The 17,318-nt window shown below is 42.9% G+C and overlaps 1 protein-coding gene across 2 annotated transcripts in view; it reads left to right on the top strand.

The window, feature by feature from the left end:
* The window catches only part of SP3 (Sp3 transcription factor), a gene marked incomplete at its 5' end in the record, with an annotated part of 25,501 nt that extends 8,183 nt beyond the window's left edge, over nt 1-17,318 (top strand). For both annotated transcript variants that reach the window (XM_083408267.1, XM_083408266.1), the window contains 4 exons: nt 3,464-4,817; nt 14,012-14,204; nt 14,532-14,728; nt 15,595-17,318. In XM_083408267.1, coding sequence (XP_083264393.1) covers nt 3,464-4,817; nt 14,012-14,204; nt 14,532-14,728; nt 15,595-15,911 — 2,061 coding nt within the window. In that variant the 3' untranslated portion in view covers nt 15,912-17,318. The remainder of the gene's footprint in view (nt 1-3,463; nt 4,818-14,011; nt 14,205-14,531; nt 14,729-15,594) is intronic.

The raw sequence follows: 17,318 nt of genomic DNA, 5'->3' as shown, positions 1-17,318 counted from the left end.
CTGACTGGTTCTTTTCCATTATTTTATACTTGACTTTTGGAAAACAATTCATCAGAACGTTGAGATTAGTAAGAGCAGGCATAGGCAAACTCGGCCCTCCAGATGTTTTGGGACTACAATTCCCATCATCCCTGACCACTGCTCCTGTTAGCTAGGGATGGTGGGAGTTGTAGTCCCAAAACATCTGGAGGGCCGAGTTTGCCTATGCCTGGTTAAGAGGCATGCGAGCAGATCCTTTGTGACAGGAAGTCCTTGGGACTTGTATCTCACCTGTGTGAGAACTGATTCATTGTTTATTCATCTGCTGAAAAATATTGAGCCATTTCATACTTTTAAGATACAGTGGGTTGGTAGCCATATCCGATGTTTGATGTAGCACTAAAGACACTTGAGAAGATCCAAGAAGTCTTGGAAGGTGTGTGACTAGCTGGAGTGTTCTGATATCACAGCACTCTACAGCTTTGCTTTATTCTGCTTAGCTATGATGAAACCATTGCGTTATGGCTGCTGCTCAGCGCAAGGAAGTGTCATTCTGCTCCTTGGAGCACAGGGTGTCCCTGGGATGTTTGAAATCTTGTAAGGAGCACAAGAGAGAGAGAGAGAGCAGATTCCCTGTTCAAGCACATGTCCTTTTCTTGACTTTTGTTGTCGGTGCATGAAGTATAAAAAAAGGACAACCTAATAATGTGCAGGAAGGGGCCCTTATAAAGGAGAGGCCCGCCTTCTGACTGGGGGCTGAGAAAGAGAAGCATACTGAAATTAAAGAAATAAGTATGTGGCAGATGGCTAAGACCAGAAATGGTTTGTTATTATTTCCAGTCTTGTCCATTGCCAATCCTTTTCGGAAAATGATCTGAAATGGATCGTTTGTAATGTGAACTTTAATAGTTCATAACAGTGGAGACTTGGGCCTTTGAAAATTGAGCGTCGTCTGTTTTCTACGACATCCTTTTAAACAATTCTATCTCACCTACTTCTCCAGTAAAAACAGAATGAAACCTAACCTCCCTTCCTTATTCACTGAAATTAATATTAACAATGTGCAAACTAATTTAAGGGATCTTAACAGCACAAAAATAACTGAGCCGTCAAAAATTTCACAATTAACCAGAGGCCTTTAAAACATGTCAGGTCTTCATTCTCCTTTTGGAGCAGTGCCACAATAGGGCCTGATGGACCTCACTCTGCAAGGGTTTAGGGTAGGTGCTGCAACCGAAAAAAACACCCTGTCCTTCGAAGCACTTCAGTGGTTGAGCTGCAGCTGCTGCTGCTGCTTCAGAATCTGTTCTTGGAGTACTTAGCATTCTAATGAATACAGCAGCTATTTATTAGGATGCTGTAGCAATGTAACTAAGCTTTAGATCTATTGTGCTAAACTTGTTTGTTTTTTCCTTCGCTATTACTTTGCCTAAGCTTTCTTTGATTTTGCAATCAAACAGTTTGATTGTATTATCTCAAACCTCCTTAACTTCTAAAGCGCGCATTGGGAAGACAAGAAAAGCGGCTAAGATGATTTAAGACATCTGATCAGCTAGGATCCAAGTCAGGACAACATTCCACAATGCCGCGGGGATACTTGGAAAAGTGTTATGTTGTAGTCTCACTGCTGCTGTTTAAGTAGAGAAGGTTAAGTATCTTTCAAGCCGAAATGATAGCACGTGGTAAATGCTTTCTGTCTGTCACGAATTAATTTGGTACTCCTTTTCCATAATCTCCAAAATGAATTATTACCACCTTCTAGTGCTGATCAGCACATGTTCTCCATGAAACATTGGGCAGAGCAATCCTGGTGAGTGGTGTGGTTGGGTGTCTGACAGAAAAACTGCCGCTTCCTAAGCCTTGCTGGGCTTGGGCCAGCCAGGGCACAGAAGGCGCCGCATTTTGCTTTCTAAAAATAGAACTACATTTCATCCAGAAATGTATATGGTAAATTGTAAACGTATACAGTCGTACCTCGGAAGTCGAACGCCTTGGCTCCCGAATGCCGCAAATCCGGAAGTGAGTGTTCCGGTTTGCGAACTTTCTTTGGAACCTGAATGTCCGACGCGGGTTCTGATTGGCTGCAGGAGCTTCCTTGGTTTCCGAACATTTGGAAGTCGAACGGATTCCATTCGACTTCCAAGGTCCGACTGTACAGTAAATGGTATATAGGTTTTCTTCTCTAATCAACCTCTTGGAAATGGGCAGGCCTGTCAATCTATAGTGTCCCTGACATGAATCTTCCCCAGCTCCCTAACTGCAGTCACAGTACAGCTGGCAGAGGAACAATGGCAGCTGAGCTTTCTGCCACTGCGACAAGGAGGCCCTCGTGGAAAGGGAAGACCATGGGATGCAACGGCCCCTCAACCACTCTGCCACAGTGGATAGAATTGCTCCCGTAAAGCATCTAGGAATTAGCAGGCGTTAACAATGTGAAAATAAGGTTCTATATCAAAATTTCAACACTTCTTGTTTCTTATTCGAGTATATTTGGGTCAATTATATATACAGTGGTGCCTCGCAAGACGAAAAGAATCCGTTCCGGGAGTCTTTTTGTCTTGCGGTTTTTTCGCCTTGCGAAGCAAGCCCATTGACGGAGTAGCACTATTAGCGCTATTGACATTTTAAAGGCTAAAAACGGCTTTTTAAGGGGTGGGGGATTAGCGGTTTTGCTGCTAAAATGCTTTTAGCAGCTTAGTGATTCAGAATAAGGGGTTTTGGAGCAAAAAAAAATTCAATTTTTTTCGTCATTTTTCGTCTTGCGAAGCAAGCCCATAGGGAAATTCGTCTTGCGAAGCGCCTCTGCAGACGGAAAACCCTTTCGTCTTGCGGGTTTTCCGTCTTGCGAGGCATTCCTCTTGCGGGGCACCACTGTACATTAGTTCTTTTTTGTGTAGCCCTTGACTCTAAAGGCTGTGTAGAGGGGCATCCAGCTCAGTTCAAAGAGGTGGGGCTGGAGGACAGAAAAGGGGAAATATTTTATACATGCAAAATATGCTTTTGACCATGAGAACTGAATTCTCTCTCTGTGTGTATGTATGTATATTCATGTAACTCATAGCAACCAACCTAAAATTCATGTATGACACATTTACTGGAGTACGGCGGGGACTTAAATTGTTAGAATGGTTTTATCAAAGATCAGCACAATGAATTAGCATTGGAAGATCCGGTGTCGAAAAGATAAAATACTTGACGTGAGTTTCTTGATGTTCTTCAACCGTTGATTGTCCGGTGATTAACCTTCAGTGTACTAGACTAGTGTAACAGTGTGTTGAAATGGTAGTTAAAGGCCACAATGCAGCACAGAGCTGCGTGTGTTCAGGCCTACTGAGGCAAATTAGTTCTAAGTGCATTTGAGTCCAGGTTGCATGGAAGTTGTAAATCACATGTATGTTTGCAATGTATTGATGTACAGTTTGTATGTAATCTAACATGTAAAATCTACATGTATTGATTTTCTGTTCTTTTTGCTTCTGTTCAGGCAGGGGATTTGTCATCTGTACAATTAGCAGGAACTCCAAATAGATGGGAGGTGCTGTCTGCTACGCCAACAACTATCAAAGATGAAGCTGGCAATATAGTACAGATCCCGGGGACCGCCACAGTAACTTCAAGTGGGCAATATGTTCTTCCCCTACAGAGTTTGCAGAATCAACAGATATTTTCTGTTGCATCTGGATCGGATTCGTCAAACGGCGCAGTGCCCAATGTCCAGTATCAAGTAATACCCCAGATTCAGACAGCTGATGGCCAGCAAGTCCAGCTTGGTTTTGCAGCCTCTTCTGACAACGGTAGTGTAAATCAAGAAACCGGTCAAATTCAAATCATTCCTGGCTCCAATCAAACCATCATTGCCTCTGGATCATCTTCTAGTAATATTCAGAATATATTATCACAGACTGGCCAAGTCCAAGGGGTTACCATTGGCAGTTCGTCTTTCCCTGGGCAAGCACAGGTAGTTGCTAACGTTCCTCTTGGACTGCCGGGAAATATTGCTTTTGTTCCCATCAATAGTGTTGATCTAGATTCTCTGGGACTAAGTGGTTCTCAAACCATGACTGCAGGCATTAACGCCGACGGGCATTTGATAAGTACTTCGCAGGCGATGGATAGTTCGGACACTTCTGATAGGACTGCTGAACAGGTTTCTCCTGAAATGACGGAAACCACCACCGATACAGACTTATTTGTGCCAACATCTTCTTCATCACAACTGCCTGTAACTATAGACAGTACCAGTATATTGGAGCAGAATGCAAACAGCCTGTCTACTAATACTGGGCAAGTACACAGTTCTGATCTTCAGGGAAATTATATCCAAACATCTGTCTCGGAAGAGACACAGGCTCAGAATATTCAGGTCTCCACAGCACAGCCTATTGTGCAGCACATACAGCTTCAGGAGTCTCAGCAAACAACCAGTCAAGCCCAAATTGTACAAGGTATTGCGCAGCAGACAATCCATGGGGTGCAAGCTGGCCAAGGTATATCGCAACAGGCTCTGCAGAATCTTCAGCTTCAGTTGAACCCTGGGACGTTTTTAATCCAGGCGCAGACAGTGACCCCATCCGGCCAGATAACCTGGCAGACGTTTCAAGTGCAAGGAGTGCAGAACCTGCAGAACTTGCAGCTGCAGAATGCCCCTGGCCAGCAAATAACATTGACCCCTGTGCAGACGCTCACTCTGGGCCAAGTTGCAGCAAGCGGGGGCTTGACATCGACTCCTGTTAGCCTAAGTACTGCTCAGTTGCCAAATCTACAGACAGTTACAATAAATTCCATAGATTCTGGTGGCATTCAGCTGCACTCAGGAGAAAATGCCGACAGTCCTGCAGGTATTTATATCATTATCACGCGTCTTTGCGAAACTAGTCCCTTTAATGCTTTTAACATTGATAAAGGTTCACAATATTTTGGGGGGGTTCATGGAAGTGTACAAGACTTTGTGCTGCTTATTTTCCCAAGAAATACTTTTGCAACAGCTGGGAATAGTTCACTTTCTGAAATGTTAAGTTCTAGTTTGTCCTCCTTAAACTGGCTATATCACTGTCCGCGATGTCTGAAATTCATTTTTCTGAACTTTATGTTTCAAAGGATTATAAATGTCAGAGATGAGATGCAACATAAGCGTGAGTGGGCTTCTGCTGATGGTTTCTCCAGAGGAGTGGAGGGACCCTCTATAAGATGTTATGGGGTACCAATGGGGGCTGGAGGGGGGGGACTAAGAGAAACTGCAAGTACCATTTTTCCCACCAGTGAATATAATTGAATGTCTCCCATGGTTTAGTAACTTACTTTATAAATCTAATTGTATGAAGTACTTTTTTTAATAGATCTATAACAATGGCAAGACAACACGGGATAAGGTTAGTTGTTCATTGGCTTGTAGTACAGAGGCCATGTTTCAAAAAACCTTGGACAAGTTTTGACGGATGAAGATCAATTGGGCTAAACAATACAAATGATGCTATTTTGAATCCAGTTTAGGATCTGCCATATAACTTAGCTGCTCTACTGATTTACGAAGCAGCTTCAGCGTGTTTTGAAAATGAGCCTGATATCAGAAGAGTTGCTGAGACTCAAACTTCGCAATACTTGTTGCTGGCTTTTACAGAACACTTAGGCCAAAACTTGTACCAGAGCCTATATGCAAATTTTGAAGCATGGGTTCAGACTGCAGTTTTTTTCCGTCGGCAGTACTACATTAAGCAAGTGCAGTGCAAATTGTAGTGTAAATTTTGAATCCAAAGAATGTGCAATATTGTACAAGGAAGAAGGTGTTAAATCCAGAAGGAAACACTGGTGGTTAATGGGTTCATTTACTGATCAAAGGCTTGAGTTTTGGCAAAAGTACAATTCAGTTTCTTGGCTTTCAGTACAGCGGCAAAATAATTTGGGTTAAGAGTGGGAGCAAATCAATTACGTACTCTTGCCAGGGCCACAGACATTCCAATTTGATAAGCAGAGAGACAATTCTCTTGCAGTTGAAGAGTGGAATCTATTCGTTCCTCTCCATCCAGTGAATGTTTTTGCTAATTGCCGTGTTTCTCAGACTTGGGTCTGAAGCTGTTGTTGGACTACAACTCCCGTCATCCCTGACCGCTGGTTCCACTAGCTAGGGATGCTGGGAGTTGTAGTCCAAAAGCAGCTGCAGACCCAAGTTTGAGAAGCCCTGTGCTAATAGAAGGAGGGGAATCATTTACCAGTTCTCTTTTCCTCTTCCCTTCAGCTTCTCTGCCCTCCCCCAAATTTGCTTTGGGGGGGGATTAGAGGAAGGTGATTTGGAAGACTGAAGGAGATATTGGTATACAGTGGTACCTCAGGTTAAGTACTTAATTCGTTCCAGAGGTCCGTACTTAACCTGAAACTGTTCTTAACCTGAAGCACCACTTTAGCTAATGGGGCCTCCTGCTGCCGCCGGAGCACGAAAGTTCTTAACCTGAAGCACTATTTCTGGGTTAGCGGAGTCTGTAACCTGAAGCGTATGTAACCTGAACCGTATGTAACCCGAGGTACCACTGTAGTTTGCCACCCCCTTCTGTTCACTGGGGTCTCTGCTAGGTCAAAGACGCTTACTCCTTCCACAATTAGATACAACCCAGAGAAATTAATACTGTACAAATTCTCAGTCACCTTATGAACTGAGTTGCACGGCTTACATAACCCACACCCCCCTTGAGAATTCAGTTAGAGGCTGAAGATCGTTAAATATGAAGAAATGAACCCCTAGTTGATTTGTGGCTCTTGTTTTACTTTGCATATGTAAATAGTAGCTAGAGAAAGACATGTCCGGTGGAACCCAGGCTTCTGTTTCTAGATTAGCAGCCCCTGCCCACCCCCAATGCCAAATGGCAAACCACTTTAGAAACTCTGCAGAATATTACAAAGCCATTCATTTATATAAAGAAAGTTAAAACAAGCTAACCACTGGGCATATTCCAGCCCTTGCATGCACTTCAGTTAAAGCCGTTTCTTCTGAATGCCTCCTAACAGTATAGCTATTGGCCTGGATATGCACAGATAGGTAGAATTTGGAATTCTCTGCAGGTGCCTAGCAAACATATATCGGCAAAACACTTAGATCATTTACGGATGGAAGTTCAGTGCTGAGTTAATGTTAGATATCCCTTTGCCGTATAAACCAGCTGCAGTTACGAGGATAGTCCATAGTGTTTTCTTTAACAACTGTACTAGATTTAGTAGTGTTTTATGTCAGAGCCACCTCTTATTTTGGATAGTGGAAAACAAAGAGCCTCATTAAGTGGTAGTTGGGAAATGTGGTCATTTCTTTCCATATTGCATTAACTGCTTTGAAAACGAAGTTCAAAATAAAGAATAAGGACGATCTCCCTGGTGCGATGTAGCAGGAAACCTAAGAAAATGCCGTGGGCACCAAACATGCATACAGACTGCAGCGGCACAGACATGCTCACCCTGCAACTATGCTTGCTTGCACGCCGCATGCTCTTTCTCTCCCCCCCCCCAAACTCCTGGCAGCTAGATTTGAACAAAGTATTTTGGCTTTTTTCAGGCCTAATGGGAAGTGAATGTCCTGCAGAGTGCAACTTGCAGGACTTTGCAAACTCCAGGAAGATGCCCCACTGCAACAATTAGGTTTTTATAAAGCCCACTGCAACCAATAAAAATGCTTACTTCAAGTGAAATGTTTGGCATGGGGGGCTTTTTGGACAGAGGTGTGTGCAAGAGAAAGCTAGGGAAAGAAGGCTCTTTTCAAACCTAATTGTATTTTGGCATAAGGGGTGTTTTGGAGGGGAGGGGACATCACAGGTGAGGAGCAAAAGCTTACCTGTGACTAAGCCAGGAGATTTGAAGGGGCACAAGAAAGGGATGCTGTGGGCACAAGGAAAGGCCTTGGTTAGTGTGCCCCCCCCCCCCCCCCCGTGCCATGTTGGTGTCCCCCAGCACTAGTATAGAGACAAGAACTAAGCCAACCCAAACTTATTAGTGGTGTAAATAATTTTTCTACAAATGAAATGTTAATCTCTTCCCTACCCTTTGCACGTTGCTGTTTGCTTGATTATTGTCCTGTGTAAGTATGCATTCCTGGAGCAATAGCAGGCAATAATAGAGCTGTTTCTGGGTGGAAAATTGAAACGAGAACTCTAGGTAAAGTTAAAGGGACCCCTGACCATTAGGTCCAGTCGTGGCCGACTCTGGGGATGCAGCGCTCATCTCGCTTTACTGGCCAAGGGAGCCGGCATACAGCTTCTGGGTCATGTGGCCAGCATGACTAAGCCACTTCTGGCGAACCAGAGCAGCACACGGAAACGCCGTTTACCTTCCCGCCGGAGCGGTACCTATTTATCTACTTGCACTTTGACGTGCTTTCGAACTGCTAGATTGGCAGGAGCAGGGACCGAGCAACAGGAGCTCACCCCATTGCGGGGATTTGAACCGCTGATCTTCTGATCGGCAAGTCCTAGGCTCTGTGGTTTAACCCACAGCGCCACCCGCGTCCCTCTAACAAGAACTCTAATCAGGGTAAAAACAACAAGTGGAAAGAATTGCAAACTGTCTCATTCTTTGATCTATCTTAAGAATGAAATGTGCACATTGGGTTGGATCCAGATGTGCCCTTTCGAAAAAAACCGAAGGCCTTATTCCAGTCGCAGAAGGATCTCCATCGAGAGTAGGCTCACACTTGAGGAAGTTGGAGGAAATAATTTTCATTGATTCCTCCTGCAGCCCTGAGCATCACCTCCCATGTTGCTCTGGAGAGTCCTCCATCCCTTTAGGCTGCACGGGTGGGGGGATAGTCAAAAATCCTCTGTAGCAGATCAGACTCATTGAAATCAATCCTTTGATCAAGACTGTAATACTGTGCAGCCCCTAACACTAGCATAAGTGGGGCACTTTTCTCCCCTTATGCTAACAGCTCCTCCAGTAGCAACTATAGGTGCTTCTGTGCCAGTCTTGGATCAAACACCATAAGCTATTGGTGTGAAGACTTTTTCCAGAAATGAGCTGAGATAACGGGCTATCAGGAGACACTATATAATTGATAGGAAAGAGTTCTTGGATGCCTTTAGCCAATCAAAGGAAGTATTACTGTACTAAATTGTTGGTGGTCTTGTGATCAGCCTAGCTTAAATCAGCCATGATTGTCAAGTCTTGGTTCAGCTTTACACAACTTCCATTGACGAGGGTAAACATTGTCACCAACCGTAGCTTCCTTCCTTCCCTCCCATCCTGCCCAGTTAAGGGTCATACAATCATAGTTAATTATCTAAAGTACTTGCTCAGTTGTTGACCAAACTAACCCTGGAAAGGTATAAATGTTCAGTTCAATGCTTAGAATACTTAATTCAAAGCAGTAGTCACTTGCATGGACCTTTGCATAGGTTTCCCTGATTTGCTATCTGTTTCCCAGTTCTGGATTTGGAAATTTCTGTGATTCAGAACCTCACAAGTATGGATGCTACTTCCACGGAATAGGGACTGTTTAAAAATATACAGTGTTTTGTTTAATTTCAAATTGTCTTTATTGTCTCAAGACAAACACAATTCTATCGGTTATGCTATAGATGTACCTATAGGTCTGAACCTGCTGCACCCAACTATTCACTAAACTCCTCTGTCTTACATCTATTTAGGGTTTGTAAGTGAATACAGCTCTAAATTCCTTAGTAGTTGCCCTCAAATGCAGAAAGCAAAATGTGAAGAGCCCATTTGGCATGGTAAAGTAAAGGTAAAGGTACCCCTGCCCGTACAGGCCAGTTTTGACAGACTCTAGGGTTGTGCGCCCATCTCACTTAAGAGGCCGGGGGCCAGTGCTGTCCGGAGACACTTCCGGGTCACGTGGTCAGCGTGACATCGCTGCTCTGGCAAGCCAGAGCCGCACATGGAAACGCCGTTTACCTTCCCGCTAGTAAGCGGTCCCTATTTATCTACTTGCACCCGGGAGTGCTTTCGAACTGCTAGGTTGGCAGGCGCTGGGACCGAACGACGGGAGCGCACCCCGCCGCGGGGATTCGAACTGCCGACCTTTCGATCGGCAAGCCCTAGGCGCTAAGGCTTTTACCCACAGCGCCACCCGCGTCCCTATTTAGCATGGTGGGAAGTGATTATTATTTGGGGGCCTGTTTTAATTATTTAAAAAAATGGTGCTAAAGGGCTACAATAATTAGTAGAGACATAGGGCTAGGGGAAAAAAAGGCTATATTCAAAGTTGGGCTTATACGGGGCCTAGGTACTGCTGTGGCTTTGAGCTATTTCTAGGTAGTGCATAGGCAAGGGAGCAACATGAACAGGGAGCCCAAGATGTGTAGCATTGCCGGGTCCAAATCTAAAGAGAGTACCAGTACCTTTAAGAATAAGGTATGGAGGGAATCGTTTGACAGGATCTCTGCAGCACGATGAAAATAAGCAACACCTAGTGAAATTCTCCTTTCAGTTTAATCTTTTGAAAAATCTGAGCCTGGACATCATAAGGCCACGAGATAACAGCAGTAAGGCTAAATTTTACCAGAAGAATTGCCTGTAAAGCAAAGGGGCGACTCAGAAGTCTGCGCAGGCTGGCCGAGCAAGAAAACAGCTTCATAGGCACGAGGAGCGGCACTAGACTTCGCGTTGCCTGTTTCCGTCTATGTCCCTTGCAAGGTGTACCTTCTGAGAAGCACAGCTTTTACTAGTGATTGAAAGATCTAGCCTTTTTATAAACAGACAGACAGACAGACAGACAAATAGACAGCCCAGAAGGTGAAATAAATGGCAAGGTTCATATATGCCTCCAAGATGCTTCCACAGTAGTTGCTGGTTTTCCCCTTGCCTCTATAGCCCCTCCCAACATGCTACATTCTGTTCTGGTCCCATGGGAAACTTCAGTGCATGCAATAATTTGGGACCCTGGCCAAATAAAGCAATGAAGTTTTAAAGAATGGCTGCTCTTATCTCCTGGATTTGCCTTGACCCCCAAGGTATAAACTGCGAAATAAATGAGCGTGGCCGTAGTATGTGATAAATGTACAGATGTTTGTTGTGCAAGCGGATTTCGAGCCACACAGGATGAGCCTCTCTTTACACTTCCGTGGCATCTGAAAAACCACCCCTGAAACTTCAGGTCTTCCTTCTCGTTATTTGAATCAGCACAAACAAAACAGCTGCAGTCAGAAGATAAGTTTCAGAAGCCTGGTGTGTGCCTAGGATTGCTATATTTTGGGTCCCAGCTGTTTGCCCGCACCAATAGTGCATCTCCAGAATTTTCTTAATAATATTTAACAATTTGAGGAAGGAAAGTGAATTTTTGCCTCTAGAATAGTATTTCTGCACCCACTTGCATAGGAGCAAATGTTAATTTTACCTAATTGCTCTAGTTTGAAACCTGCTTTATCTATTCCCCTGATCAATACTTTTAACTTTTATTGGGCTATGGCTTATCTGAACCACTCTTATATTTCAAACAATAAATGGAACAAGACACATTACGTCTTTCCCTTTATTTACGGGGTTATGGGGTGGCGGCCATATATCAGTAGTTTGTACCTGGCGTTAAGGCAAATTCAGGAGATAGAGCAACAGTTCTTTGCTTTCTTTGGCCATGTTCGAAATGTGAGGAACTGTCCCACAAAGAGAAAATCAGAAACTAGCACACTTTAGGTGCCTACATGAGGACTTCTGTTGACACATCTAAGACTGCAATTTAGTGCACCCTTCTCTGGTAGTTAAGCCCCATTGAATAAAATGGAACTTCCTTCTCAGTATATAGAATTGCACTGCAGAAGAAACAGCCCGAGTATCTGATTTTTGAACCATCTCTGGACGTTTTCATTTCAAAACCAAACATACAAGCAGGAAGATTATTAGCACTGGTTGCCTCTCTAGGTAAGAGATTGAGGTGGACCCGTTTGCCATATGTTAACCAAACAAATGCCTGTAACAATTATATTATCCCTCGCCCCTCCCCAAAATTATTGCTGCTATATTTCTTGGACTTGGTTTCTTGTCAGTTTGTAATTTTTCTTCCATTTGCGGGCCATTTGCTAGCAAATGGTACCATAAATTAGCAGTACTCTTAGAATGATTTTTATTTCTGAGTGCTTTTCAAACTTTCAGCAGCTTTGAGTTGCAGAAAGTAACTTACTAAGCAACTGACATTTAATGGCAGAGAGTGCATTATCAAGGAAGCTGCATCTGAGGCTAGTGGTAAATATGATTGGTAATAGACAAAAAATAGTCTCATGGCTATCTTACTGCTTATAAATGCAAGTAAGGGGAACAGCCTGGGTTTGTCAGTGAGATTTTAAAAAGCCTTTTGGGTTGAAAAATCTAGGCATTGTCACAACCGAAAACCTGCTACTGGCATCTACATTATTGTTCTTCGTTAGGAGTAACAACAGCATAACTTCCCCATGTTTGGCTTTGTCGTGGATTGGATGAGCATTGGTTTAATCTTCACTTCTTCCCCAACTCCACGGTGCAGAGTCATGAAAGAAGTAGAGCTCAACCCCACAGTCATCACTGATAAAGCCTTAAGCTGGGGTTTAACATCGTTCTGAATCTTCAGTTAGCAGGGAAGAATTGAACAGGTGCTAAACAGAAAATACCAGGCACAAGAAGTATATAGGAAGCAAGGAGCAAACTTTGCATGTATGCAAGTTGCCCTTTCTTTTACGAGTGCGAGTGCCACAACCATAGAGGCAGCTTTGCTTTGGCCGTATCTTCCCAGGAAGTAGCGATTTCATATTCAGCTAGCTTGGCTTCTGGCATTTCCTTGCTCTCCCTAGCAGTGTTAGAAATTAGCCAGGCGCCAGGAGCATTTTGCATCTGACTGTCTGCCACTTGCAACCAAGTGAAGATGCCTGGGCACCACCAACTGGAGGTGCATGCCTGGGGGGTTCATTGGATCTTGACTTGTTTTCACACACTAATACCCCATCCTGTAGAATTCTATCAGTTGTATTTTATCTGCACAATTGGAATGAATTTCAGGAACCAAAATGCTTTTTCTGTGCAGCCTGAGCAGGAGCAGTGAGTGTTATAGTTAATTGTTGTAGCTTGTCTTCACTTCTCCCCCCTGCCCTGCTCACAGTTGTGAATATTCTTACATTATGTATGGTCCGTGTCACCATTAAGAAAAAGAGATGGGAATAGGCCAATATATATGTGGACTGTCCCTGGATCAAGTGACTTTTCTTCTTTAAGTTCTCAAAATTCTTAAGCTAGCTCAAGGTTGTCATCTGAACTAGCCAGATGTTTAACTGATAACCAATCACAGTCATTGAAAAGTATTTGCCGTCTTGCCCAAAAATGTTAACTAGACATACTGTTTTGGTGACTGCAACCTTGGTTTAAGGAGCCATTTGGCACCTAGCTTATATATCTGAGTTTCCAACCCTGCTCCCTGGAACCCAGAAATCCTTGTTGCTGCAAGTACTGGTTCAAGACGACTTCTTCGATCTAATTTCAAGATACCTGCAGTATGTGATTTTGCTTGCATACGTCAGCCAATTTGAAATCGTGTACTTTTGAAATGCCGTGTTGTATAAAACAGCTGTTTGGGCAGAGACAGTCCCACTTCAGTTGTGTTCACATCCCATAGATGTTGCAAAGCGCAATTTGCAGGGTTGTTTTAAACAAGCATTCTTGAAACTTTCTTTCGGCCTTTTTGAATTTCCATTCTGCTTTCAACAAAAGGCATTTACGTGCAAATAATTAACAGTTTCCCCCCTGATAATTTCATATTGGGTGGCTTAATAACCTTTATAGCAAGTCAAATACGGTGTGCATATATAGCATGTATTTCCTCCCCCCCTCAGAAAGAACTTTTAATGGTGTTGTGAAACTTCTCCATATTGGTGATCTGAAACCTGTGGCTCATCATCGTGACTCTTAAATGCAGAATGGGCAACAGGGGCGTAGATAGCCATAACAATGGCAGGTAGTAAAAGCACCTGACTTTTTAACTGGCATGCACATAGTGCTAAGTACGTTAAAGGATGAGATCATTATGTGTTGCTTCCTTGGGTTTTTAATAGGCCAGATAACTAATCCCTGTGTTTCTTCTCCTTAGATATCAGGATTAAAGAAGAGGAGCCTGATCCAGAAGAATGGCAGCTTGGTGGTGATTCTACACTGAATACCAATGATCTGACACATTTGAGAGTGCAGGTGGTGGACGAGGAAGGGGACCAGCCACATCAAGAAGGGAAAAGATTGCGAAGAGTCGCTTGCACCTGTCCTAATTGTAAAGAAGGGGGTGGAAGGTACGCACTTCTTGACTTCCCGCGTGGTAAATGTCTTTAAAATAAATGAGGCAAAAGTGAGGGAGCTCATTAATTTCAGCACCTGTAGCTGTGGGGAATGTTGCTTCTGGTACTTGTCGGTGCGAGCAGACAAATGACTGACTGAGGGGTGTGGCTTGTGTTACGATTCTCAGTTTCAGCGGCGACAGCCCCTGCGGCTTCTGAGCCATTGATCCCTGTAAATGTGTGTACCAAGATGTTTGGAATGCTCCTCTTTACAGTTCAGCAAACTGTCCCTATGTGTCTGCCTGTGCTGAGGAACCTTTGTGTCGGTTCGTATTTTAACAGAGGCACCAATCTGGGGAAGAAGAAACAGCACATCTGTCACATACCTGGTTGCGGGAAAGTGTACGGGAAGACATCGCACCTGAGAGCTCACCTCCGCTGGCATTCTGGAGAGCGTCCGTTCATTTGTACTTGGATGTTCTGTGGCAAAAGGTTCACCCGCAGTGATGAGCTACAGCGGCACAGGAGGACACATACAGGTTACCAACGTTTGGCGTCTTTACAATTGTTTGTTTGCGCGCTCCTTTTGAGGGCGCGGATATCGTGGACTGGTTGGATGCAGAGGAATGGTGTGGAGGAACCCTTTGGGGAACCCCCATGGCAAGACAGCTCAGAGCCCCAGGGAATTGGTGGTGGGATGCCCATGAGTGGTCAGATGGAGAAGTCTGGGAGGAGGAGGTATCAGAAGCTGGAGTGGTAACAGGGCTTAGTGAGCAGGGGGAGTCTGTGGCAGAGAGCAGTCCGGAATCAGAGGCAGAAGCTGAAACAGGAAAGTGGGATGAGGAAGGCCAAGAGACATGAGTCTGGCTGGTGAAGAGGCACAGGTGCTTCCTCCTGCGGCTGTGACAAGCTCCTGTCCCTGCTAGTGGCCCAGAACCAGGAGAGGCATGAAGAGGGCGGAGGATAAATTAGCGTCATGCAAGCACCATCTCAGATTGCTTAGGGAAAACCCTGGAGAAGAGGGAATTTAGGCAGCTGTGAGAAGGCAGGGACCTCCAGTCTACGCAACTGCCTCATGGGGCAAGACCTGGCAGCCCTGTGCAGATCCTGTTTTTCTAATAAAGAGTTTGCTTCACTTACTCTGTGTGACTCGCACCTGTCAGCAGGGATGGGGAGGGAGAGCAAAACACCAATCCAGATTAAAATATGGCTTGTAAGCACTGCTGCTAACATCTGACTGCCTGTCAAAATTTAGCCTACTGTCGCTTCCTTTTCGCAACGGTGCATTTAAATCAGTGCACAGTTTTCAACCCAAGAAGCAAATCTGAGATAAGCTGAAGCTTTTGGCTACAATGTGCCCGACGGTATTTTGTGTGAATGCTTCTGACTTTTATGTTTTCAACAGGTGAAAAGAAGTTCGTCTGCCCAGAATGTTCAAAGCGCTTCATGAGAAGTGACCATCTTGCCAAACATATTAAAACGCATCAAAATAAAAAGGCTATTCACGCTAGCAGTACAGTGCTGGCCTCGGTAGAAGCAACGCCGGAGGATACTTTGATTACTGCGGGCGGAACAACGCTTATCCTTGCTAATATTCAACAAGGTTCTGTTTCAGGGATAGGGACTGTTAACACTTCTGGCACCAGCAATCAAGATATTCTTACCAACGCTGAAATACCTTTACAGCTTGTTACTGTTTCTGGAAACGAGACAATGGAATAAATATTACACAAGATACCTATTAATTGTGGTTATTTTTATACAGTAGTGAGAAGAATATTGTTCCTAAGTTCTTAGATATCTTTTTATTGATGTGCAAAAATTTTTGGATTGACAGTAACTTGGTTATACATGACACTGAAATGCCTTACTTTGTATGATATTCCATAGTATATTAAAATGGTAAAATTGCATGGGTTTTGTAGGTACTTTTGGAATCTAGAAGAGATTAAATTTTACCAACTTGTATAAAAAAAAAATTTAACGATGGAAATGGTAGTCTAATCAAATGCATCAATCCTTTGTGGTTTAGTGTAAAAATGAGAACATGTTGGTATTTATCTATTGTAAGATAAAAGTTGATTGGTGAAAGAAATCATGTTATGATAAAGAAAGAAATTTTGTAATTTTCTTGATGACTGGAATTTTTATTATGCATAACTGACAAATCAAGTTTCCAAGCAAATGTTTCATTGTATAGGCTTTACTTAGCTCATCAAGTTGTCATTTTGAAGCTAATTATTTTAATTAGGTTAACTATGTACAATATTTTAAGCATAACTCTCGTAAGATTTTGAGAAGTACATTTTAACATGGAACTCTAGGGATAGTTACCTTTTAAATCCTGTTGAAAAGCCATGTTTAAAGGTTTAATTTTGCCAAAATAATGTATTGTTAATATTCTTTCAGTAACTAATTTGGACAATATAACCAATATTTAAAATTATTCAAAGGCTTAAAAGAAAATAGGTTGCAGCATTTTGGGTGGTGAAGCAAAAATTAAAGGTGCCCTTTTCTTGAATATTGGAGGACCAAAAACTAAGGGGTGTCCGTTTCAACATTGGTTTTTATCTAATCTTGTCTCTAAAAAAATCTGTCTGCCAGGGCCTTAAAAGCCATCATGTAAATTTCCAGTTAAAGAACAAACATATGCAAATAATAGAAATCAATCCTACAGGGACAGTACTCCAAACTATATTAATATTAGTCAATAGTGAAATAAGGGTTTTTACAACGCTTTCTTCTGCCAAGCTTTTGGTTAGCTCTACATTTAAATGTCCACATCTTTCCTTTATGCTTCTTCCTTAAATTGTATGTATCCAGTACATTTAAGTGATAAACATATATGTTTTTTATTACGCTGAATTCTTTTTTATTTTTTAATTACTGTTTATATTTTCAATAATAGAAAAAAAATGTACACACATAATTTGCATAGCCAGTCTGTAAGTGCGCTGCCCATTTTACAAGGAAAAGAACAATAATTAACACCTATTCACTATTTACAAACATTTGGGAATCTGTTTATTTGTTCAAACCACCTCAAATTTAAAGGCTACCTTATTGTACGTTTAAAATGTATTATAACAGTGTGGTAGTTAATAAAACACTATTTTTTTTTCCTTTTGA

The sequence above is a fragment of the Podarcis tiliguerta genome (genome assembly GCF_965153285.1).
Source record: "Podarcis tiliguerta genome assembly, chromosome: 1".
NCBI lineage: Eukaryota > Metazoa > Chordata > Lepidosauria > Squamata > Lacertidae > Podarcis > Podarcis tiliguerta.
This window is presented reverse-complemented; position numbering and strand designations above follow the sequence as displayed.